Source organism: Pipistrellus kuhlii, unplaced genomic scaffold (genome assembly GCF_014108245.1).
Source record: "Pipistrellus kuhlii isolate mPipKuh1 unplaced genomic scaffold, mPipKuh1.p scaffold_m20_p_23, whole genome shotgun sequence".
NCBI classification, from domain to species: Eukaryota; Metazoa; Chordata; class Mammalia; order Chiroptera; family Vespertilionidae; genus Pipistrellus; species Pipistrellus kuhlii.
Window position 1 is genome coordinate 6,616,233 of NW_023425522.1, and position 27,304 is coordinate 6,643,536.

General features: G+C 38.0%; 1 protein-coding gene across 1 annotated transcript; it reads left to right on the forward strand.

Annotated features, from left to right (window-relative positions):
* LOC118726892 (myosin-4) lies at positions 1-27,304 on the forward strand. The gene is made up of 40 exons (XM_036452189.2): positions 1-84; positions 241-292; positions 2,408-2,652; positions 2,748-2,891; positions 3,262-3,418; positions 4,104-4,131; positions 4,235-4,352; positions 4,757-4,849; positions 5,003-5,066; positions 5,187-5,285; positions 5,404-5,507; positions 7,227-7,365; positions 7,867-7,985; positions 8,086-8,235; positions 9,667-9,837; positions 11,726-12,035; positions 14,203-14,267; positions 14,814-14,901; positions 14,984-15,101; positions 15,429-15,552; positions 15,647-15,783; positions 15,917-16,172; positions 16,694-16,936; positions 17,443-17,619; positions 17,841-17,986; positions 18,254-18,344; positions 18,425-18,814; positions 19,296-19,422; positions 20,039-20,157; positions 20,270-20,466; positions 21,583-21,766; positions 21,846-22,011; positions 22,116-22,240; positions 22,532-22,840; positions 23,431-23,634; positions 24,960-25,085; positions 25,169-25,339; positions 25,420-25,524; positions 26,154-26,249; positions 27,033-27,304. The coding sequence occupies exons 3-40, from the start codon at positions 2,449-2,451 to the stop codon at positions 27,183-27,185; spliced, it is 5,817 nt and encodes a 1,938-aa protein (XP_036308082.1). The 5' UTR covers positions 1-84; positions 241-292; positions 2,408-2,448; the 3' UTR covers positions 27,186-27,304.

Genomic DNA, 27,304 nt, shown 5'->3' on the forward strand with positions numbered 1-27,304 from the left:
GAGGTGGTTGCTGTGTTTGCAGAATGGCTCTATAAAAGTGGAACCAGGGTGCCTCTGTCCTGTCCCTCCTTAAAATTCCTTAAGGTTCGTATATATGGAAGAGAACTTGGCTAGTTTTACATTCCTGGTAATTATTCACTTAAGGGATAGTGTTGTTTCCAAATTTTAATGTTTCTTTGCAACTTTCCTCAATATGACATTGTGCACAATAATTACATTCTCTTGCTTTTCTTTCAACAGTAGTTGTCTGTTTTGAGCCTGCCACCTTCTTCATCTGGTAACACGAGAGGTAAGTGTTATCTATTATTACACTCTAAAGAACAAAGGGATACCTGTACTGATAGTCTTAAAGAGCTAACATTTTATATCTTAGTTTAGTAATGGGAATAGGATACAAGAAGCAACTTCTCTTTAAAAATGGCGTCTCATGAAATTTTAACTGTTGAGACCATTTAACCACACAAAATGCAATGACTCTTGTCTTTTACATGTGTTAGAACTTCAGAAAGAATACAATGATCACATGTAACATTTAATGTGTACTACTGCCACAACTAAAACAGTAAGGACATATCAGAGAGATAGAATGGTAATTTCAACCAACAGTGGGTTGATCTGAAAGTCAAAATTTCTAGGTGCCAGCCCAGGCTTTTCACTGACTCCAGTTGCCCGGTCAAGCCAGTTGGCATTTATGTATTTTGAAATAGGGTGTTGCAATGGAATTAGCACTAAGAAGTCCTAATGTGAACTTAGGAGAACAGGACTCATGTCCGAGTACTACCACTTACACCTGCGTGTCACTGAATGACCCTTCCTCTTTCTGAACCTTAGTTCCTTTACCAGTAAAATGAGGAGGCTGGATGACTGCTAAGGTCTCTCTGGCTCTTGCCATCTGTCGATGGTTTTCCAGGGTCTCCTCCCATAGAACCAAACACATTTAATAAACCTCCCCCAACTTTATGTATCGGGATATGTACTTTTTGTATTATGTTAGGAATATGCATAATGATGTAAACCTAATATACATTTAATAATTAATTTTTAAAAGTTTACATTTAAGTACACAGCTATGTTCATTTAGAAAAGAATAAAAAACAGTTTATGTAGGAGTGTTGTTTGTTGAACTTGAGGCAATTACCACCATGCAGGTGAATCCAAGGACATTTGCAACAAGCCTCAGGATCTTGGGGGCTTGTGACCCACAACCTTAGAAATGACTGATTTTGACACTAGATGGGAACAGTAATGTCCTTCCTGTGTTTTGTGGATGCACTGTGTCATCACTACATGATATGGTCATCACTACATGATATGGTCATCACTACATGATAATTAATTCAAAATTGCCTGATGCAAAAACAAACCTATAAACAAACAAAAAAAATGTAACAGAATAACATTTTTCCTTTGAAGAAAAGCTTTTCTCTAACAACTTTTTAAAGTTGTCTTTTGTTTAGCCACTATTTCTGACTTTTACACAATTTAGAAACTAATAAAAGATAACTTTGGCTTAGGGTAAAATTATGTGTTGGGTTTTCAGCTTTATTGTTCTGACTTTCCCCTTTAATTACCTAATACTTGTCAGTTAACTAGGACTTTATTTGTGTTTATAAGGGGCTTTCAACCTGGACAATGTCCTCAAAGAACAGATGTACCTTTCAAACATCTAAATTTAATATCTTTTTACACGCAGCTTATCCATCCAACTTTAATCATTTGAGGCAGGAAGAAAATTTGTTTAAATAATTGAGTGTTTTTAAATAAGTTCGTTTAGATTGTGAAGCCATTGTTCACAGTTGTTTTCCATTACTTTGTATCATCACAATGTCAAAAATGGGGGTGTATGGGAAAAAGGAAAGAAAAGAAAAGCATAAAGAGAAAAAGTTCTGAACACACTTGGGGCATTACAAATGTTGCTGATTGAAACATCAATTGCTGCACATTTCTCAATTGATACAAAAGATAAAATGAAGGCTAAAAATGTCACAAAAATTAAGCTACCAGTATAAGACTTTCAAATCAATGATCTAATCTTTCAGAACCTTTACATAGGACACAGAAGTGATCCCTAAAAGTAGGGGTGAGGCCCTAGCTGTTTTGACTCAGGACATGGTGTCAGCCTGAGGACTGAATGGTCCCTGGTTTGACTCCTGTCAATGACACATGTTCGGGTTGTGGGCTCAATCACAGTAGGAAGCATGCAGGAGACAGTCAATCACTGATTCTCATCATTGATGTTTCTATCTCCCTCTCCCCTCCTCTCTGAAACAAACAAACAAACAAACAAACAAACAAACAACCAGGGGTGAGGAAATAAGCATGGCCATGAAGCCCATTAACCACAGGAGAGCGATAGGACAATGCCCATCCACACCCTGGGGACAACTGCGTTTCTTCCCTCCAGGGGCACCTGATCCTGTGCTGTGTTGCCCTCAATAACCTGCAGCCATGAGTTCCGACTCTGAGATGGCAGTTTTTGGGGCGGCTGCTCCTTACCTCCGAAAACCAGAAAAGGAGCGAATTGAAGCCCAGAATAAGCCCTTTGATGCCAAGAATTCTGTCTTTGTGGTGGATCCTAAGGAGTCCTATGTGAAAGCAACAGTGCAGAGCAGGGAAGCAGGGAAGGTGACGGTCAAGACTGAAGGAGGAAATGTGAGTTTAAAAACAAAAAAAAAAGGACGGAGCGGCATAAATGATCTTTTTCTACTACTTAGTTGATACACATTGGCTCCTTCTTTTCTTAACAGACGGTCACAGTGAAGGATGACCAAGTCTTCTCCATGAACCCTCCCAAATACGACAAGATCGAGGACATGGCCATGATGACCCACTTGCACGAGCCTGCTGTGCTGTACAACCTCAAAGAGCGCTATGCAGCCTGGATGATCTACGTGAGCGCCCCTTGACATTACTTTTCAATTACTCTTGAACTGTGTTAGCTAAGACACATTAGACTTTAGTTTCAGACTTGGCGATGGCAATCTTATCTTAACACTAATCATTTGGTTAGTGTTGTCAGTTCTGATGTATTTGAACATGTGCATGTGGAAAGCCTTCTACTTAAAACTAAATTAGTTGGAAAACTGAAGCATTTTGTGAAGCAGTGGGCCTTAGAAGGAGGCAGCAAATGGATGAAACCATTAAGCATGATGAAAACTTAAGGCTTAGGTCCATAATGCACTACGTAGGTCCCTCTCTCCATGTTTCCAAGGCAGATTAATGAGGTGACTACTAATTGAGCTACCTTATCATTCCCCACAGACCTACTCGGGCCTCTTCTGTGTCACCGTCAACCCCTACAAGTGGCTGCCGGTGTATAACCCGGAGGTGGTGTCTGCCTACCGAGGCAAAAAGCGCCAGGAGGCCCCGCCCCACATCTTCTCCATCTCAGACAACGCCTATCAGAACATGCTGACTGGTGAGCCTGCTCATAATTACACTTATAAATCATTTGTATACTGATAGCACAGAAGTCGAAGACCAATACTTTGAAAATAACATGTTAAGCACACACATGATAATAGCACTAATAAAATAAGGGTAATATATATAGATAAATTGTACCAGTCCCAAAAATATAAGGAATTTTGCTTAGATTTCTATGCTAAAATCCAAATTAATCAATGCAAATTCCAGCTCAAAATTAACTAAATTTAGGCATCAACTATGCATTTTAATTATATCATCTCTTCTAAAGAGTAAACCTTGAAATTTCATACTGAGAAGTTATCACAATTACTAATTAATATCATGACAGGATTCTGAACTATGAACTAGGTGATTGATGGAACATGAAACTATTATTCATTCAATGACACTGATTATTCACATAGCTATTATGGTAAAATAATGCATTACATATTTTATCACATTAAAGGAAATGGAAGTTGAACACACTAATTAGCACATCTTTTGATAGTTATTTTTTTAAAGTATTTGTGAAAATAGCAAAGCACCAATTTATATAGTTATTACTTTTGTGGAAGTGGGTAGTTTTAAAAGACAAGTTTGAGTTTACAAGTACTGTATTAATCTATGTGCCAAGTTTTGTGAGTTTTGTTTTTGTTTTTTAAACATCTTGGGTTTTGGTTTCTCTTTTGCAGATCGTGAGAACCAGTCCATCCTGATTACGTATGCACATTTCATACTTTTATTATCTGTTGAGTTCGGATGCTTGTAGTAATTACTTCTACAGCCTTAGATTCTGACTTTTTCTTCTGTCTGGAATTGACAGCGGAGAATCTGGTGCAGGGAAGACTGTGAACACCAAGCGTGTCATCCAGTATTTCGCAACAATTGCAGTCACTGGGGAGAAGAAAAAAGAAGAGCCTGCTTCTGGTGGCAAACTGCAGGTGGGTATGATGTTCAACTGGGGATGGAAAAACTAAAACACTTACAATGTGACCACAGTACTTCAGAATCATGGCAACTTCATAATCAAGTGCATGCAATGGCAGATTTGGAAAATAACTCTTGGAAGGACTTGTGAGAACGAAATATATTGGCAGGTTCAATATGCAAAAGTTCTCACAACCATTTAATCAGGGGGAAAGGTAGGCCTGAGGATATGGAAATCAAGACAATGCCACTGTGTCGCCCACCCTAAAATTTGTCCTCTTTCTCACTTATTTTAGAAAATCTTACCCAAAAGTTACAGACTACTATAAAAGGGGAAAGAAGAATGGAGAAGTTATTTTAGCAGACTAAACTCATCTTTTGTAGAGTTTATTTATCTATTTTCTTCAATTATCTTAAGGGGACCCTTGAAGATCAAATCATCAGTGCCAACCCCCTACTGGAAGCTTTTGGCAATGCCAAGACTGTAAGGAATGACAACTCCTCTCGTTTTGTAAGTTTCCTGGTCTTCCTTTTCATATGAGAATTAGTATTGCCTCTCCTATACACCTGATAGCAATATCTTTTGCACCTATTTGCCCATAACTATAAAGAACTAGTGCTTGTCTTTTAATATGTACAATAAGTTCTCCTTTGCCTTTTTAAGGGTAAATTCATCAGGATCCATTTTGGTGCCACAGGCAAACTGGCTTCTGCAGATATTGAAACATGTAAGTTAATAAACAGAAGTGATGAAGTATCTTTTTCTTTGGAGTACATATTAAAAATCTTATTTTCATCTTTTTCCAGTGTGATCTTTTCTGTTAAATGTGCCTAATCTCACTTTCTAGATTTGCTAGAGAAGTCCCGAGTTACTTTCCAGCTAAAGGCTGAAAGAAGCTACCACATATTTTATCAAATTATGTCCAACAAGAAACCAGAACTTATTGGTAAGAAATATCTTTGATTTCTACCAAGAAATAATGATATCCCTTCTAAGAAGTCCCTCTGAAATATTTTTATAACCAAAGTAACTCTGTCTATATTTATTCTTTTCCATGCGTTCAGAAATGCTTTTGATCACCACCAATCCATATGACTTTGCCTTTGTTAGTCAAGGTGAAATTACAGTGCCTAGCATTGATGATCAGGAAGAGCTGATGGCCACTGATGTAAGTAATACATACAAAGCAATAAAAGCCAAACTCATTTCCCAGGGCACAACATTCTCCTCTATTTGAGTAGACAGCATTAGCGGAAAGAATATAAATAGACAATACTGCCTGTCAGGCTTTCCTTCCCATGGAATAAAACTACAAGATATTTCAATGCCTCTGCCCACCAACATGTATTAGAAATTTTAAATGTCTATAATAAATCTTAGGTTTTTTGTCATTCATTGGCTAATTAACTCATTTTTTTAATCTTATCAGTCATTTTTGGTTAATTTTTATACTTCAATAGTGATGTTTCTCTTGTATTTTATGGCATACTCTAGACCCAAGAATCTGAGAAAGATGTCAGAAAGAAATGGGAAAATATTTTAAATATGTGTAACTAAATATGAAGTTCCCACATTTCTTTTATAATCAGATGTAAACACAAAACCCGTTTTAAGTATACTTCTAAGGGCTAATAATATATGCCTCACCTCCCTATGCAGTATAAGAAGAAATGGATTACCTACCTCAATAATATTCTTTTTGAGACTCCGAGAACCCTTTATATTTATTTTTGGAACTACAGATTTTCTCTCCCTCTTCTTTTTTTAAAGGATTATTGCCCTGGCTTATTTTCTTTATACATATTTTGTGTTTTCCTTTGAATTTATGAATTATCAATCTTCTTTGATTAATTTTAATACCAATTGTAATATCCCAATATTCCCAAGATAGTACCTTAAAGTTCCTTGCAATTAAATATTCTTTTAAAATATTATTGTTAAGGAGTCTATGAACTAAGTGTGTGCCTTTATCAGCTCTTTCTCTATAACGTATTGTATAAGTATACCTAAACATGATAGAGTTGAGAAATACCCATTAGTGTCAGAAGTTAAAAAATATAACAATCTCACTCCAGGACTTCTGTATTAATGTCTAAGTTCTATAGATAGTCAGTAAGCTGGTGCCAGAAGGCATAATCTGAGGCAATAGGAAACAGAGTGGTAAATAACTATACTTTCCTCCCTGTGCCTATCCCATTGCATAAGACTTTTCAAAGCATGGCATGGGCAAATAAGAAAGGAATCAAAATCTGATAGAGAAAAAAAGACACAAATATATTTCAATGAAAGAAAAAATTTCTTTCCACAAATGTCTTTTTCCTACATGAACAGTGATCAGGTAAGTTCATTGTCAGGCATTTCATGGTCAGCTAAGCTGTGGCCTGATATCAGACAGGCATGTGGAGAAAAACTCAGACCATTGCTGCTGCCATCATATCCTCCTCCCCTCTGCATCCTTCCTGCACATTAGGGTGGAAAGGCAGACTCTGACTCTGTATTAGGTTAGGACAGTGTAGGAGAAGAAGGAGCAAACACAGACTTGTGAGGCTAGAGAAAAGGGCAAGGAAAGCCCTGAGGCAGTCAGAAGGATGTGCAGCAAGGCCAGGCTAATAATGTGGAGAAATGGGAAAAGCACTGCCTCTGAGTCCTGTGTGAGTGGGTGTGGACAAGTCATATAACATTTTGACTGTCCACATGACTCAATTGGAAGACACATACCTCTTGGTGCTACTATATAGAACAAAATGGTGATGAATATGAGTGCCTTTGGAAAATGAAAAAGTGTTAGTCAAATATAAGACAGTGTGATGAGAAAAAAGTGGGAGGAGTATCCTGAGTCTGCCATAATGATAATTGTGAAGTGAATTAAATTCAACTCTTTTCTCAGAGTGCTGTGGACATCCTGGGTTTCAGCGCTGATGAAAAGGTGGCCATTTACAAGCTCACAGGAGCTGTGATGCATTATGGGAACATGAAATTCAAGCAAAAGCAAAGGGAAGAGCAAGCTGAGCCAGATGGCACTGAAGGTAGCACTCCCTGTTGATATCTTTCTATTGACAGAACTGACATTATCAGCTCCTCAGAGATACAGATCATATTTTTATTTTCTTTGACTTACCTGGTGATGGGAAAAAGTATTAGGGAGAATAAATGACATACTACCTGGTATTTTACATGACTGAGCAGGTTTGTGGAGATATGTAAAGTTTGTTGTCACTATACCCCTAAGTTAGAGTTTCTCAAATTACTTTTATCATGGCCCACTTTAGATATGTTTTAAATATCACCATATGTATTTTCTCCTTCTTCTCCTATATTGTCCTAACCAACTATCCAAGTTCCAAATTATCATCTAAAACAATGACTAAATTAGCATAAAAGGTGGCAATTTTGAAGCTATTTCAGCAAATGAATATGTTTTGCTACATTACTCTTCAAGCAAAAATATTTTTCCTGTGTCACTGTCAGTCACACCTTCAGTTGTATAAGCCTTGATTGGTTTCACCATCCTCACCTTATTCATGCAGTTGCTGACAAGGCAGCCTATCTCCAGAGTCTGAACTCTGCTGACCTGCTCAAAGCCCTCTGCTACCCCAGGGTCAAGGTCGGCAACGAATATGTCACCAAAGGCCAGACTGTACAGCAGGTAAACATGATTTAAACCCCCAGATTCAGTTGAGCCACAGGAGACTTAAGGGTCCATCATTATTTTCAACTAAAAAATTAAATTAACTTTGTTCTTAAAGGTATACAACTCTGTGGGTGCTCTGGCCAAATCCGTCTATGAGAAGATGTTCCTGTGGATGGTCACCCGTATCAACCAGCAGCTGGACACCAAGCAGCCCAGGCAGTACTTCATTGGGGTCTTAGATATTGCTGGCTTTGAAATCTTTGATGTGAGTAATGAATTTATAGAAAAATAACAAATGCAAATCCCCATTCATTTAAAGTATAGAGAATTAACAAACAAGTTGGGGAGATTATGGACTGGATGAAGAAGGCAAAGGGATTAAGAAAAAAGAACACTCATAGACACAGACAATAGTATGGTGATTAAAAGAGGAAAAGGACTTGGGGGGAGAGACAGAAGAGGGTATAAAGCAGTGGTTCTCAACCTTTCTAATGCCGACACCCTTTAATACAGTTCCTCATGTTGTGGTGACCCCCAACCATAAAATTATTTTTGTTGCTACTTCATAATTGTAATTTTGTTACTGTTAATGAGTCATCATGTAAATATCTGTGTTTTCTGTAGGTCATGACCCACAGGTTGAAAACCGCTGTTGTAGAGCCTAAGACCATCAGAAAACACAGATATTTACCTTACAATTAACTTACAGTAGCAAAATTACAGTTATGAACTAGTAACGAAAATAATTTTATTGTTTGGTGTCACCACACATGAGGAACTGTATTAAAGAGTGTTGGCATTAGAAAGGTTGAGAACCACTAGTATAGGGGGATATATGGTGATGGAAGGAGACTTGATGAGGGGTGATGAGTATAAAATATAACATATGAATGCTTTTTTATAGAACTGTACACTGAAACCTATATAATTTTAGTAACCAGTGTCACCCCAATCAATTCAATAATTATTTTAAAAAGGATGCATAATGAGGGTTTTTAGGAGGTAAGACTTAAAAATTATGGAGTGAGTGGCTAGATTATGAAATACTTCATATGTATATTAAAGATTTAAAATTTTATATGATAAAAAGAAAAAAATGTGTGCTCTGCTACACATTGTTGAGTGAACATCATTCAGGCAGTCAAATGAAGTTGATTCTGTCATTCAAGTCTATTATATCTTTCCTGACCTTCTACCTACATTTTCTATAAATTATTGAAAGAGATATCAAAATCTTCATCTATCAAAAAAAGTACAAAATAGAATTTGTACTAAAGAAGGGTCTTTGGAGAGATATGACAACTAGTAAACAGGTATAAATAGAAAGTTTTAATCTTTTAAGTCTAGAAGTCTCAAAATTGGTCCATGAGTGGTTAAAATAATCAACATTAATCCCAGATCCATGCAGGTGAGCATAAAAATACTTTCTTAAATTAAATGAGGATATTTAAAAGATGTCTTCATTTAGCTGCATTTTGCATGATATCCATAATTTTATGCAGTTATTTGGGAAGCAAAGTACTGAGGAGTCAATTCTCCTTTGTTTAGAATTATGTCATATATTAAGAAAACAATTTGAACCTTTGTAATTTAATAAATCATATGCCTTAAATTCAGAAGGAAAAATTAGTAACTGCTGTATAGATTACAAATACTTAAGTAATGAGTAATTTCCTAAATTTATTGCTTCCTATAGTACAACAGCCTGGAGCAACTGTGCATCAACTTCACCAACGAGAAACTGCAACAGTTTTTCAACCACCACATGTTTGTACTGGAGCAGGAGGAGTACAAGAAGGAAGGCATCGAGTGGGAGTTCATTGACTTTGGGATGGACCTGGCTGCCTGCATTGAGCTCATTGAGAAGGTTTGTATGACTTTTCAAGACTTTAAAACATGACGTAAAAATAGTCCACATTCCTATATTTGAAACCACAATCCCAGTTTTCAAAGAATGAGCAGTAGCATTTTATGGTATACTAGAGGCCTAGTACACAAAATTTGGCCTGGCCTGCACCCTCTTCAATGCAGGACACCCCATGAAGGATGTCCAACTACTGGCAGTCAGACATCCTTCTGGCAATCTGGGACCACTAGCTCCTAACCACTCACCTGCCTGCTGGCCTGATCCCCCTAACTGCTCTCCCCTGCTGGCTTTATTCCCCTAACTGCTCTCCCCTGCTGGCATGATCCCTAGATGCTCTCCCCTACTGGCCTGATTACCCCTAACCCCCTCTGCCCTGCTACCATGGCCTTGTCCAGAAGGATGTCCAGAAGGTCATGTGGAAGATGCCCGGTCTAATTAGCATATTACGTCTTTATTACTATAGATTTGTACACTCTCATCAGTCACAAGTGATGTTATTAATGAAAAGAGTAGTTTGTAGAAAATGATTACAACACACACATAAATAGTCACATTTATCCCACTTAGTAACTTCATTTCCCCTCACTGTCATTTCTATGTGATCTTATGCATATGGGAGAAAGGAATGAAATTACAGCTAGTCTTGAGTATTATAATTCCCTCCAGTGAACCTAGGATGGTTTACTGTGCATGTGTAGTTCTTCATGTGCAGGGTACGTCAAGATGTCTTAAAGGTTGGAAAGTTAACTCTTCAATTGTTGCAGTCATTAAGACTATGATGACTACTGAGTAAGTTGATGATGACTAATAAATAAGCCTTTCTATAGCCTTATCTGGAATATGAGCCCTAAATTCCCTATTATCAAGGGGTAGAGCAATAGTTATATCAGTTATGAAGATGTTAAAACTCATCAAACAATCACAAAACATTTTCAAAACTAGAGTGGGAACTCATCATGTGCCTACTGATAACAATAAGGAATATTATTATGTATGAGCCCTATTCAAATCAGTGGGAAGAGTAAATGCTACTGCCATATAGGAAAACTTCAAATGTTAATGTCAAAATTCATAAATATATGAGAGATGAGAGCATAAAAGCAGAGTAGGTCTGCCCAATTTGGGGAAAATATTTTACTTCAGTGACATAATATCTCTACTATTCATCAAAACTACACAGTCCTCAGAAGACATTTGTTTTCTTCTGTAGTATTTCAGTTTCTGGAAAATCCAAAATAATTTTGTAGAGGCAATTTGTGACTAGAGCAAAATCATCAACGTTGAATGTTAAATCAAGCTTTCATATCAAATTTGCCACTGAAAAGAGTCAATCTGCTTACACAGCAAAACCATATTAGTTTCATGTAACTCCACAGTTGTGGGGAACAGAGCTCAGAGTACAAATAGTTTTAATGATACACATGAGATGCACTTTTCTCCTGGGGATGGATCAATTCTAGTCATTATCCATAATTTCTCTTCTCTTCATACTTTCATCAGGTCTAAATTAGAGATGAAGGAATTTCACTGTCAGTAGAGAAAAAAGTATTTAGATATATACATTTATGGAAGAAAGAATTCAGTTTTGAAATGGCAGTTTCAGAATTTAATTTTATACTCTGAACATGAAGTTTATCAAACGGCACCTGTGAGCTTTTAAAAAATAATGGAGTCTTTCTAGCAAACATATTTCCCGTATGTTCTTGGTATCTGTTTCAGATTTCAGTAATAGAGAAGGCAATAAATTAGTATGCCTATTTAATTTCTTATCATTCCAAATCTTCTTTTGGAACATTATATTTTCAGGTTTTCATCAAGCACATAAATTATTGGAGCATATTTTTTTCTGAAGGACTCATCATTATTATCTCTTTTTTTCTACTCCTAGCCTATGGGCATCTTCTCCATCCTGGAGGAGGAGTGCATGTTCCCCAAGGCCACAGATGCATCCTTCAAGAACAAGCTGTATGAGCAGCATCTTGGAAAGTCCAACAATTTCCAGAAGCCCAAGGTTGTCAAAGGCAAGGTTGAGGCCCACTTCTCACTGGTGCACTACGCGGGCACCGTGGACTACAACATTGCCGGCTGGCTGGACAAGAACAAGGACCCCTTGAATGAGACTGTGCTTGGCCTGTACCAGAAGTCTGGATTGAAGACTCTGTCTCTCCTCTTCTCTGGGGCTCCAACTGCTGAAGCAGGTAATTTTTTTAATTGAATTTATTAAGGTGACATCTACACTAATAAAAGAGAAAGATGCAAATTGACTGTGCCTCCACTATACCCACAAGCTACGCCCACCAGCCAATCAGGAGTGAGTATGGAAATTAATCCAACCAAGATGGAGAAAGCCAAGCTTCCCGCCCACTCTGGCCAGTCTTGGCCTCCGCTCAAGGCCTCAAAGTTTCAATTATAGAAGATAAATAAATCCCAGACACCAGGACCTTTGCTTGGATTGCCAGGGGGTGGGGCCAGCCTGCAAACCACTACAGGCCACTCCACGCCCCAAGGGAACTCCCACCCTGATCTGGGACACCCTTCAGGGCAAACCAGCCAGCCCCCACCTGTGGACCAGGCCTCTATCCTATCTACTAAAAGAGTAATATGCAAATTGACTGTCACTCCAACACACAAGATGGCTGCCCCCATGTGGTCAAAGATAGCTGCCCTGGTGTGGACATAAGATGGCTGTCACAAGATGGCCAGCAGGGGAGGACAGTTGGGAGGGACCAGGCTTGCAAGGGAGGATAGTTGAGGGCAATCGGGCCTGCAGGGAAAGGCAGTTGAGGGGGACCCAGGCCTGCAGGAGAGGGCAGTTAGGGGTGACCAGGCCTGTAAGGGAGGGCAGTTAGGGGCAATCAGACTGGCAGGGGAGTGGTTAGGGGGTGATCAAGCTGGCAGGCAGAAGCAGTTAGGGACAATCATGAAGGCAAGCAGATGAGCAGTTGGGAGCCAGCAGTCCTAGATTGTGAGAGACAGTCAGACATCCCTTGAGGGGTCCCAGATTGGAGAGGGTGGAGGCTAGGCTGAGGGACACATACCCCATGCACAAATTTTGTGCACTAGGCCTCTAGTTGGTTAATAAAATTATAAATTATAGGTGCACAATTCTCTAATACATCATCTGTGTTCACCAGTCTTCTTCCATCACCATTTATCCTTTCTTTACTCTCTACTACTTCCTCCAATGTCCTTCCCTCTGGTAGTCACCATACTGTTGTCTGTTTTTTTGAGTTTGGGAGTTTTCTGCTTGATCCATTCACCTTTTTTATCCAGCCCCCAAACCTCCTTCCCTCTGGCATCTGTCAGTCTTTTCTCTGAATCTATGTCTCTTTCTATTTTGTTAGTTTGTTTTCATTAGATTCCACATATAAGTGGGATTATATGGTGCTTGTCTTTCTGATTGGATTATTTCACTTAGCATAATACTTTCCAGGTCCACTCATACTATCACAAAAGGTAAGATTTCATTTTTTTTTTAACAGCTGAGTAGTATTCCATTTGTAAATGCACCACAGCTTTTTTTATCCACTCTACTGATAGGCATTTTAATATTACAAATACACTTCTAGAGCCACAAATAAGAAAAACACTATTTATCAGAGATATAATTATAACAAAAGCTAACATGAAAATACTGGCCAATATGGATTTAATGAAATTAAGGACATTTAATAAGTGTGGTAAGGTCTTATAATCATAGGACAGAAATAAAATTAACATTAAGTATCATTTAGTCCATGGCTTTCTTTCACCAATAAGAAAATAGAAACTCAGAGAAGTTAAATGACTAGCTCAGATTCATACATCTCATTTCTATACTTTTAATAGTATTGATTCCTTCAAGGACCCATCTAAGCTGGAGAAGAGGAAATTCTTATCAGGGCACTAGTGCTTATGAAATTAAAGTTCTGCTCTTTTCAGTCACCTAAGACCAGATATACAAGCACCCATAGGAAAGCATAGGCTAACAGAAAATAGGACTTCCCTGTTAGGACCAAGCATGAAACCTCTCTGTTTTCTGGGGGATGTGTGCCCTACGGAGGCCTTACCACTCTGTCTCCCCGGTCACTCCTCCAAGAGATAGACTGCTTCTTTGGATTAAAGAAATCCCATCCCTTCCCCAAATCTACCCTTTATATACAGTTCTTTTCTTGCTGTTATTTTCCTGAATGCTCATAATGCAAGCCAATGCTTATGTTTTCCAAATCTCGAGTTGAAGGAGGAGATATATGAAAAGAATAAGAATAATACAAATGAATGAGTGTAAATTTAAATCACAAAGGGAATTTTGACTGTTCTAATGTCTATGGAGAGTACTTACAAGGCTGTTGCAACTCATTGTAATTTTTCTATTTTATTTTTCAGACAGTTCAAAGAAAGGTGCCAAGAAGAAGGGTTCTTCTTTTCAGACAGTGTCAGCTCTTTTTAGGGTACAGTATATTTTTAAATTCCAAATGATTATTTTTTTAAAGAAATTGAACAATTATCACTTAAACATTTTAAAAGAAATCTATGGTTAAACAAAAAAGTAGTGATGTACTAAAAAAAATCTGAAAAATGTCTCAGTTAAAATTTAACAAGGCAACCCAGACTGTGCTTGTTCACATCAAACTTTATGATAAATTGACTACATGATCTTTAAGCCCCAAATCTAAAAGATCTGGCATTAAGCAAATTTCACATGAAATCGAACCTTCTTAAAAACAACCACTGTATCATATTTCATATGACCAAAGTCTCAATATAAATTCTCTCTGGCAGTGCTTGAGAAAAATAAAATGAAATTGACTGGTTTTGTGTAATCCATAATTTTCTATATATACACCATGTATATTATTTCTCTTTGTTATCAAGATCTTCATTGAGATAGCTCATTGAAACATGAAATAGAAACTCATTAATTACAGATCATTGATAGGAACTCTTATGTAAATGACACTAGAAATTACCCTAAAATTTTCCGTATGGTTTTATAGGAGAATTTAAATAAGTTGATGACCAACTTGAAGAGCACTCACCCCCACTTTGTACGCTGTCTCATTCCCAATGAAACTAAAACTCCTGGTAAGATATTTCTGATATACAAATAAGATTCCAGTGTGACTTTTCATTAGACTTTTAGACACAAAACATATCTTTCTTTTAGGGGCCATGGAGCATGAACTTGTCCTGCACCAGCTGAGGTGTAATGGTGTGTTGGAAGGCATCCGCATCTGTAGGAAGGGATTTCCAAGCAGAATCATTTATGCAGACTTCAAACAAAGGTTTGTGTCATTATTTGTCACTTTCAATGTGCTAGTCTGTAACAAAATTACCACATATTTCAAACATTTTTTCACTTTTCCTTGAATAAGAGAGTTGAAGGTGAAGCCTTATTTAAAAGGTGATCATAAAGAAAGAAGTCTTGGTTTATATAATCATAACTTTTTCATGATATTTTTGCAAGTTTCAAATAAAGCACTGTTTATTTGAATGCAATCTTTTCCTCTAAAAATCAATCAATAATTTTGTCAACGACAGTTACCAAGAGTTTTACATTTTTTATTTCAGTAAAAATAAGACATATTTTAATATTTCTTTTATTCTAACAGATATAAGATTCTAAATGCAAGTGCTATCCCAGAGGGTCAGTTCATTGACAGTAAGAAGGCTTCTGAGAAGCTTCTAGGTTCTATTGACATTGACCACACCCAGTACAAATTCGGTCATACCAAGGTACCACAAATGCAAATGTCTATCTATCATAACTTCATTTCCTTTGGATTTTCTCAAGAATGAAAATAATATATTTAATTTGCTCTTTGGCAAGGTTTTCTTTAAAGCTGGCCTGTTGGGAACTCTAGAGGAGATGCGAGATGATAAGCTAGCTCAACTCATCACACGCACTCAAGCCATGTGCAGAGGGTTCCTGATGAGAGTGGAGTTCAAGAAGATGATGGAGAGGAGGTGAGGGGTCAAGTGCAAGTACTCCTTCTCCACGTCCACATTTTAATAGTTGAATCTAATGAATTCATTACTTTTGTTGAGGAATGGACACCTTCCACATTATTTTTCATTTGCATCTTTATATTTTCTACAGAGAGGCCATCTTCTGCATCCAGTACAATGTCCGCGCCTTCATGAATGTGAAGCACTGGCCCTGGATGAAGCTGTATTTCAAGATCAAGCCCCTCCTCAAGAGTGCTGAGACAGAGAAGGAAATGGCCAACATGAAGGAAGAATTTGAGAAAACCAAAGATGATCTGGTGAAATCAGAGGCAAAAAGGAAAGAACTTGAAGAGAAAATGGTTGCTCTGATGCAAGAGAAAAACGAACTACAACTCCAGGTTCAATCTGTGAGTACTGTACAATGCACAGTTTAGCCACACCTTATCCAGTCCTAGCTGACTTGATATGAGAATTTTTTAAAATGTAAAGTTTATAAATAAATGCTTTCCACGGAAACATTTGGTGTAATTGTTTGCCTTTCAAAAATACCAAGACTAAGATTTAAAGAAGCAATAGATGCAAAGTCACAAATTATGCTGCATCTATTCATATGTGGTCATCAGTGAGAAAACTCATAAAAATATATATAGACAATTTCCTTTCTTTATAAAACTTTCTCTTAGATTAGAATGTTCTTTCATTACTGACCTTTCAGGGATGAATATTTGGAGGAAATCTGTTATTATATTTAATCATTATAATTTAAAATTAATAACATTTTGTCCTTCTATTTTTTTAGAATTGTCAAGTTAGTTGGCATATGTGTTGACCAAATGGTTGAGTCATTAAAGTTTCCATCTTTTAATAAATTAGTATGTGTTTTTAGATATAGCTTAGACAAATAAAAATAATTCATTTCCCCTTTCAGGAAGCTGAAGGCTTGGCTGATGCAGAGGAAAGATGTGAACAGCTGATCAAAGCCAAAATCCAGCTTGAAGCCAAAATCAAAGAGGTGACTGAGAGAGCCGAGGATGAGGAAGAGATCAATGCTGAGCTGACAGCCAAGAAAAGGAAACTGGAGGATGAATGTTCAGAACTAAAGAAAGACATTGATGACCTTGAGCTGACACTGGCTAAGGTTGAAAAGGAAAAGCATGCTACAGAGAACAAGGTACAAATCATAATCCATTTTAGAGTATTTGCAGGGGTTAGCTTGTTACTAAAATATTTTAATTGAAATTTTATCTTTAAATTATTGAATTTGAAAAGGAAATTCAGTCATAATTATGTCAACTATTTAGTCTTTATCTTTATCTCCCATTATTATTCAGCTACATAGGCTTGAGTTAGTTTGTAGTTTCTCTTTTCCATCAAGCTGACATGTCCTAAGACAGTGGTTGGCAAACTCATTAGTCAACAGAGCCAAATATCAACAGTACAACTGAAATTTCTTTTGAGAGCTGAAATCTGACTTCTGCGCATGGGCCATGAAGTTTCAAATGCACTGTACGTGCGCGTCGTATGTGGTATTTTGTGGAAGAGCCACACTCAAGGAGCCAAAGAGAAGCATGTGGCTCGCGAGCCACAGTTTGTGGACCAGGTCCTAAGATAGTACCATGTTTTTCATCAAGACTGCAGGATGTCATTAACATTCCTATAAATTTTTCAAATCTAAAGGTAAAAAACCTCACAGAAGAGATGGCAGGCCTGGATGAAACCATAGCTAAGTTGACCAAGGAGAAGAAGGCCCTCCAAGAGGCCCATCAGCAGACCCTGGATGACCTGCAGGCAGAAGAGGACAAAGTCAACACCCTGACCAAAGCTAAAACCAAGCTAGAGCAGCAAGTGGATGATGTAAGTGTGAAAAACCCAGTGATTTCACTTAAGATGAAATAAAGAATGTAACACATAACCATAAATGATGCTCATAAACTTTTAAGTACTGATTTGTGATTAATAACTAAAATTCAGGCTATTTGGTGTAAATTTTAAAATTCTCCTGTATATCTTTGAAGGCTAGAAACATAGGGTTCAGTGCTTAAAGACTAAAATAAATAAATCCACTAAAATTTTAGCTTGAAGGATCTCTGGAACAAGAAAAGAAAATCCGGATGGATCTAGAAAGAGCAAAGAGGAAACTGGAGGGTGACCTAAAATTGGCCCAAGAATCCATAATGGATGTAGAAAATGACAAACAACAACTTGATGAGAGAATAAAAAAGTGAGTATGAAATGATTCAACTGTAACCTAATTGTCTCTCAGTTTAGATGAAATACATGCTTTAACGATCTCTAAAATAGTACTTCATGGCATATGGAAAAAAAGACATCTTCCATTTTTTATTTAATGAAAATAGTAGATGCTTGACAAGTAAAAGATGCACTACTCACTTCCTCAACACCAGCAGTATAAAGACATTCAATTATACACAGATAAGAAGACTGGTAGGAGAACTGACTGTAAGCTAATGTGATACTCTTATAACAGGAAAGAGTTTGAAATGAGCAATCTGCAAAGCAAAATTGAAGATGAACAGGCCGTTGAGATGCAGCTGCAGAAGAAGATCAAGGAGTTACAGGTGAGTCATAAATTCCACCTTTTCTAGGCATTAGAGGAATAAAAACTGCCATGAATTCACATTAATGTTGTCACTCCCAGGCCCGCACTGAGGAGCTGGAGGAGGAAATCGAGGCAGAGAGGGCCTCCAGGGCCAAAGCAGAGAAGCAGCGCTCAGACCTCTCCCGGGAACTGGAGGAGATCAGTGAGCGGCTGGAAGAAGCCGGTGGTGCAACTACAGCCCAGCTTGAGATGAACAAGAAGAGGGAGGCCGAGTTCCAGAAAATGCGCAGGGACCTGGAGGAGGCCACCCTGCAGCACGAAGCCACAGCGGCCGCTCTAAGGAAGAAACACGCAGACAGTGTGGCCGAGCTAGGGGAGCAGATAGACAACCTGCAGAGGGTCAAGCAGAAGCTGGAGAAAGAGAAGAGCGAGATGAAGATGGAGATCGATGATCTCGCTAGTAACATGGAGACTATCTCCAAAGCTAAGGTTTTTATTAATTTGTCCTCTTTCATCTTTATTTGCAATAATTCAAAATGATCGATAATATATGATAATCTAATCTAACTGTATGCACTTCGTTACCTCAAATATTAAAATTATTCCCATTAGTTATCATTACATGGAACTGAATTATTTCATTTATATATACAAATCACTTTAAACTTTACAGAAGAATGCAGTTAAAAATTTATCTAAAAACCATATTCTATGTTATACAGAATCTAAATGATTTATGTTTTCTAATCATTTCCAATATCATTTTCATAATCATTTATTTATTCATTCAGGCAAAATTATGCACCTCTACATGCAAGGTACCATGCATGGGAGGTAGGGGTTTCTGAGTAATGCTGAGGCAACAGAAGTAAATAAAACTCAGCCCCTTCCACAAGCACTTACAGATCTCCAAATACCAGACTTACAAATAGAAACAAACCATCATTTTGCTTTGTGCTTCCAACCACAGATAAACTTTGAGAAAATGTGCCGCACATTAGAGGACCAGCTTAGTGAAGTGAAAACAAAGGAAGAGGAACAACAACGCTTAATAAATGAATTGTCAGCTCAGAGGGCACGTCTACATACAGAATCAGGTCAGTAAATAAATATGTCTATCCTGTGGAGTGGTGAAGAATGAAAGGCCAGCTTCAACCACTGTATACCTACCAAATACAAATCATGCCCACCCACTTACCATTGACTTGTTATTCTTTCATCTTTTTATTGTGAGGTGGTAAACAATTATTTATTAGCTATAATTAGAAAAAAATTAAGCTCCTGGAACTGAGAAAACTTTTGTTGTCTCAGCATTACTCAAAAACCCCTATATCCTAAGATATCAAACAAAGTTCACACATTTTTGAAAGACCAAGAAATAAGCTTCTCAACAGCATCAAACCTCGAGTTATTCTTTCCATCTTCTCTATATATATAAAAGGCTAATATGCAAAGTGTCCCCTCGGGAGTTTGACTGTGAGATTGGGAGTTCTATCACTATGATGTGTGCTGACCAGTGGCAGCAGCTGCGGTGGGGCACTGAGGGAGCGAGGGAAGGAGGAGGTAGGGAGGCGGGGAACCTGATCAGCCCTCATCACCAACCAGGCCTAGGGACCCTACGCATACACAAAAGGCTTCTAATGTTATTTCATTTTTAAATTATTCTTCACTTAGACAACAGAACTAAATCACTCATGTTTTGTGATTTCACAGGTGAGTTTGCAAGACAGCTAGATGAGAAAGATGCTCTGGTTTCTCAGCTATCCCGAGGCAAACAAGCATTTACACAGCAGATTGAGGAATTAAAGAGGCAGCTAGAAGAAGAGTCTAAGGTGAGAATTCTCCAAATGATTCTTTCAATCATTTTTGAACTTTGCACTATTGAACTTTGCATAGAGAATATCAATGATCAGAACATGAACTTATACTTTTTGGGTGATTCAGGCCAAGAATGCTCTGGCCCATGCCCTGCAGTCCTCCCGACATGACTGTGACCTGCTGAGGGAACAGTATGAGGAGGAGCAGGAAGCCAAGGCAGAGCTGCAGAGGGCAATGTCCAAGGCCAATAGCGAGGTTGCCCAGTGGAGGAACAAGTATGAGACGGATGCCATCCAGCGCACAGAGGAGCTGGAGGAGGCCAAGTATGGGCTCTTAGGGTGGTGGGGAGGGAGTGGAAAGAAACAAAAATTTAAAAAACAGCAAAGAAAAAAATAAAAGAGAATATGCAGGGCATAGAGATAGGTAAGAGATTTCAATCTATTTTCCTGCAGAGTGAGGGATTCTACCATATTCTCCTCCTTACAGCCTCATGTATATCCTTTGGAAAATGGGCCAAGACCAGAGCCCTCTCCCCATTCTGGTCCATTACAAAAGCATCTTAGTTTCTTTCCACCAAAATGAATTAGTAATTATCAGTATACCTTTATGAATTAAGTAGATTTAATTTTTTGTTAATATAAGGAAAAACAGACACATTGAGACTATCTGTTGCAGTTATATTGTTACAAATATTATAATTAATACTAATCAATTTATCTCTACCTGGAGTATTAAAATTTCAGAATAAGACTATCATACTCTTTTATCATTTAACTAACAACTAGTATCAATGAGTTTATTTCACAGGAATATTCTAGTTTAAGAGTGTGGGCTGGGAGAGCAGTAAGGTAGGCTGGTGAAGAGAGCAGTAAGATTGGAGGATATTTGGGGAGTGTAATAATGGAATAATATTCATTTTCTGGGCTATAAAAAGCCAGAAAATTGCTAATTGTGTGACCTTGAACATGTCACTGTGGGCTAGATTCTTCATTGGTGAAGAGGAGCACAGACGAAAATGTAAAAAGATCTTATTCAATATTAACATTCTTGATGATATGACTTCTGTTCATGGTTGTCACTTCTTTTCAACCTCTGCCTCACATCCTCTCATTGCTCAACCAGCTAAAGTGCTTAATCTCAATCTCTCTCTCCACAACCACACACACACACACACACACACACACACACACACACACACACACACACATATTGCCTCAAAGATATGTCTGACAACCCCTGAGAAGATAAGACTTCACTAGGAAAAACAGAATTTTAGAAGAGATAAAATGGATATTGTGAAGATATTTTAGAAAACCTTAATGGTTTGTAGACATAGGAACAAAAGTCATGGGAAAATAGGATTTCTTAGTGAGCAGCTTTATCAAGTTGACTGCAGTAGCTCTGATGCTGTTAGTCACTCACACTGATCTATTTATCAGGAAGAAATTGGCCCAGCGTCTGCAGGATGCCGAGGAACACGTAGAAGCTGTGAATGCCAAGTGTGCCTCCCTTGAGAAGACCAAGCAGCGATTACAGAATGAGGTGGAGGACCTCATGCTTGATGTGGAGAGATCTAATGCCGCCTGCGCAGCCCTGGACAAGAAGCAGAGGAACTTTGACAAGGTGGCCCAGCCTGCTTAACCTTTATCAATGCTTAGTCTCCCTCTCTCCTGACATTGGCTGATGATTTACTGCTTCGCAGGTCCTTTCAGAATGGAAACAGAAGCAGGAGGAAACTCAGGCTGAACTTGAGGCCTCCCAGAAGGAGTCCCGTTCTCTCAGCACTGAGCTGTTCAAGATCAAGAATGCCTACGAGGAATCCATGGACCATCTTGAAACACTAAAGAGAGAGAATAAGAATTTACAGCGTGAGTCTTTATAATCATTCTATTTTAAAAAATGGTAGGGAGGCATTTCTTCCCAATTTTTCATTTTTATCAACTAAATTTGTTATTTTATTTTTAAACTATAGAGGAGATTTCTGACCTGACTGAGCAAATTGCAGAGGGAGGAAAGCATATCCATGAATTGGAGAAAGTTAAAAAACAAATAGATCAAGAGAAGAGTGAACTACAGGCTGCCCTAGAGGAAGCAGAGGTACATGTTTCATTTGCTCACCTATACATTATAAATAAGTTGAAAAATTAATAGCAATGGAGATCAATCATGTTTCAAACTTTTAGGGGATAACTTATATAATTCAGTGAGAAATACTGAACTGTACCTTGGGAATGCAGAACTAGTAGGCTAAATTAAGATGTATGAAAACTTGAGTTTTTAAAATACCTTCTTGAAGAAATCATAATGCACACGCACAAAGAAAAAAAAAGCAAAAAAAAGCTCTTTGAACTTTACATTTAGGTAATCTAAATGTTGCTTTTTCAAAAGGCATCACTTGAACATGAAGAAGGCAAAATCCTTCGCATCCAACTTGAGTTAAATCAGGTGAAATCTGAGATTGACCGGAAAATTGCTGAAAAAGATGAAGAAATTGATCAGCTAAAGAGGAACCATCTCAGAGTGGTGGAGTCCATGCAGAGCACCCTAGATGCTGAGATCAGGAGCAGAAATGATGCCCTGAGGATCAAGAAGAAGATGGAGGGAGACCTTAATGAAATGGAAATCCAGCTGAACCATGCCAACCGCCAGGCTGCTGAGGCCCTGAGGAACTACAGGAACACCCAAGGAATACTGAAGGTACATTAGAAACATACAGGGTGTCATACAGTCTGGGTGTCATTGTGTAATTCAAATTTTAATATTGTATGAGGAGTATATGCCATATACCATCCAAATAATATGGTGATCAGGTGAAACTTCTCTGTACACAGTCAAAAAATAGCTTAATTCTGGAAGGCCCAAGACAGAGTTCATTTTGTCATCTGAAGAGAAGACAAAGTGGTGACACGTGAAGAGACAGAGGAAGTGATGAGAAGTATTAGTTACACACTACACATAAATCACTTCATTTATCTGGACTTCATGTGTTCAATGTACATAAAATAATATCATGAGATTAGCTGATGTCTAAGAATTTTCTTAATCCAAAATTTTATAGCTTACATCATAGTATTTTTCTATGATTTGGAATTAAAAAATAATATATCATATTCTTTTGACTAGAACTGCTATTCTAGACTACAAAAAAAATTGTCATTAAAGGGACTTGCAGAATTTTCCTATCTAACCATCCTCTAAGTTACTAAGATCAATGTGTGTACATGACCCTAAATTGGTATTTGCTTTAATTGAAGCATGAGCAAGAGTCATTTTCTCTTTCTGTGTAGGACACCCAGCTACATTTGGATGATGCCATCAGAAGCCAAGATGACCTTAAAGAACAACTGGCCATGGTTGAGCGCAGAGCTAACCTGATGCAGGCTGAGATTGAAGAGCTAAGGGCATCCTTGGAACAGACTGAGAGGAGCAGGAGGGTGGCAGAGCAAGAGCTTGTGGATGCTAATGAGCGTGTGCAACTCTTGCATACCCAGGTGAGTTTCAAGACTATGGATTAAATAAATGCACTCCCTGAAGCTGAAGGCAATTTTAAAGAATAAGCTTGATCATAAAGTCAGGAATGATCTTAGCAAGATTTTAGAATTCTGAAAATGTAGATCAGTAAATAAATTCTGGGGCCTAGCTGGTTCACAAATATATTTATGGGCTGGCATAATCATATCAATGGGGAATATTTTGAGTTCTAGAAACATTAATAAAAGGACACAGAAAACCCCCTATTAATAACCATATATACAACATTGGTGGCCATATTGTCTCTTGCAACTCTAAATGGCAAAAAGATAAGCAAATAAAAAAACACACAAAATAACCCCATGTAATGTTTATGTATCATGTTTATGTATCATGTGTGCACATAAAGCTAACTTTATGGGATATAAAAATAAGCTCTTAAGTTCAAAGTCATAGACATAATCATTTCTGCTATTCAGCATTTATATGGATTTATTCCACAGATGGTGGTTTCTCCTCACAATAGCAAATAAGCAGCCATTGTAGTATGCATTCATTGTCACAGACAGTTGTTCACAATATAGTAAGTAATACAAGCAACTTAAAAGTAATATATAAATATGGTCATCTTATTAAAAACATCCAGAAGGATAAACAAAAATGTGATAAAAGGAGAGTATAATTACTCTTTGTCTCTTTTTCGCTAATTTGTATGTTCTATTATTTTTACATATATTATTATGGTGTGGTTCAGTGGTTGAGCATTGATTTATGAACTAAGAGGTCACAGTTCGATTTCTAGTCAGGGCACATGCCCAGGATATAGGCTCAGTCCCCAGTGGGAGGCTTGCAGGAGGTAGCTGGTCAATGATTCTCTCTCATTATTAATATTTCTATCTCTCTCTCCCTCTCCTTCCTCTATGAAATTAATAAAAATATATTTTAAATTAAATTTTAATTGTCCTGGCTGGGCAGCTCAGTTGGTTAGATTGTTGTCCTGATATGCCAAGGTAGGGGGTTTGATCCCTAGTCAGGGCACATATAACAATCAACCAATGAATGCATGAATAGGTGGAATAACAAATTGATGTCTCTCTCTCTCTCTCTCAAATCAATAAATTTTTTTAAAAATTAAATTTTACCTGGAAGAATTCAAGAGAATTTTTAATAATGGAATAATGAGTAGAAAGAACAGAAGGCATAAACCTACAATCAACTGTTGATTTGGTTTTTATTCTGAACACTTCATTGGCCAATAATTTATGCCTATGTGCACTAACAAAATTGATAATGTAAATATTTACAATTAAATATGCTTTCCTCCTTTCTTCTTAATTTAAAACAGAACACCAGCCTGATCAGCACCAAGAAGAAGCTGGAAACAGACATTTCTCAAATCCAGGGAGAGATGGAGGACATTGTCCAGGAAGCTCGCAACGCAGAAGAGAAGGCCAAGAAGGCCATCACTGATGTGAGCTGAAGGCTTGTTTTGTTGAAACACATGTGCTACTTGCCATGACCAGGTTTCCTTATTTTCTTGATTTTACCAACCAGGCGGCCATGATGGCTGAGGAGCTGAAGAAGGAGCAAGACACCAGCACCCACCTGGAGCGGATGAAGAAGAACCTTGAACAGACGGTGAAGGACCTGCAGCACCGTCTGGATGAGGCTGAGCAGATGGCCCTGAAGGGCGGGAAGAAGCAGATCCAGAAGCTGGAGGCCAGAGTGGGTTTCCACAACTTCATTTCCAGCCTGTTCACCCAGCTAGTTACCGCCAATTGTTGAATACCTTTGTTCTTTTGCAGGTGAGGGAGCTTGAAAACGAGGTTGATAATGAACAGAAGCGCAATGTGGAGACAGTCAAAGGTCTTCGCAAACATGAGAGGAGAGTGAAGGAACTCACTTACCAGGTGACCAACTTTCCATATTTTCTAAATTTTATTTTCAAGAAAATAAAAGATAAATATCACATGATCTCACTCATTTATGGAATATAAAGAACAACATAAACTGATGAACAAAAATAGATCCAGAGACAGAGAAACATTGATCAGACCATTAAACCTCAGAGGGAAGGTAGGGGAGGGTGGGGGTTAGAAAGAGAGATCAACCAAAGGACTTGTATACCTGCATATAAGCTTAACCAATGGACACAAACACCAGGAGGATGAGGGCATGAGGAGGGGGATAGAGGAAATGGGGGAATAAGGACACATATGTAACACCATAATCAAAAAAGAAATTTAGCCGAGACCGGTTTGGCTCAATGGATAGAGCGTCGGCTTGGGAACTGAAGGGTCCCGGGTTTGATTCCGGTCAAGGGCATGTACCTTGATTGCGGGCATATCCCCAGTAAGGGGTGTACAAGAGGCAGCTGATCGATGACTCTCTCTAATCGATGTTTCTAACTCTCTATCTCTCTCCCTTCCTCTCTGTACAAAATCAATAAAATATATTTTTTTTAAAAAAGAAATTTAAAAGGAAAAGTGAGTTCTTTTCAAATAATGACACTCTCTATTTGTTATCTTTTTCATTTCAGACTGAGGAGGACCGCAAGAATATTCTCAGGCTGCAGGACTTGGTAGACAAATTACAAACCAAAGTTAAAGCTTATAAGAGACAAGCTGAAGAGGCTGTAAGTATCTTCACAGTGAGAAAGGTTCAGCAGCAAGTCCAGGTTTTGTGGAGCCTGAATGTTACAGAATTTAAGAGGCGTTCTTTAAGGCAAAGAACATCAAATTGGGAATACAAAATTAGGTTTAAAAATGAGAATAAATTAGAATGAGAAACTTTTATCACAAATTACTGGAGCCTTTGAGATTCAGGTTCATTTGTTTTAAGACCTCTTTAACAATTTTCCAGACATGTTCACCCAGAACTGCCTTTTGGTTACAACCAATTCCTTCCCTATCTATACCACTCCACAACTCCCATCTGGAAGTCCTATATTCCAGGCACTCACAGGGACCATGCAAATGAGAGTTCTGAAGTTTAAGTCTTATTTAACTTCATGATAAATCCTTCCCAGAACATTTATTTTTCATTGGATGCAGTTATCTTTCTTACCCTGTTAGTTCAGAAACCTTCCTTAAGGCTTTCTGCACCCAAAGTTACCACTGTAGCTATTGTAAAAGTTTGTTTCAAAGAAACAAGATTGATTCAGATTTCCACTATGTTGATCTCCCTGTGGTCACTGTAGCATCTTAAGTTTTCCAGGAAGAGTAAAGTACGAAAGATGGAACAGGGAGGCTGTAAGCCCATGCATGCATTGAGGCGAGTATGTGGGATCCTGTGGCCCAATAGCAGAACCTTTTGCTTTCTCATTCATAAAGCAAATTCTGTAGCTGCTTCTAATAATAAATAAGAATCAGAAATGTCAAATGTTCTTGTAGTCTCAAATGCACTTTTCCCCCCTCAGGAGGAACAATCCAACGCTAACCTTGCTAAATTCCGCAAACTCCAGCATGAGCTGGAGGAGGCTGAGGAGAGGGCAGACATTGCTGAATCCCAGGTCAACAAGCTGCGGGTGAAGAGTCGCGAGGTTCACACAAAAGTTATGGGTGAAGAATAATTCATTCTAATGCTGAAAGGTGACCAAAGAAATGCACAGAATGTGAAGTTCTTTGTCACTGTCACACATTGCTGTAATACCAGAGAAATAAAATCTGCAGAGAATTTGCAATCTAAAAA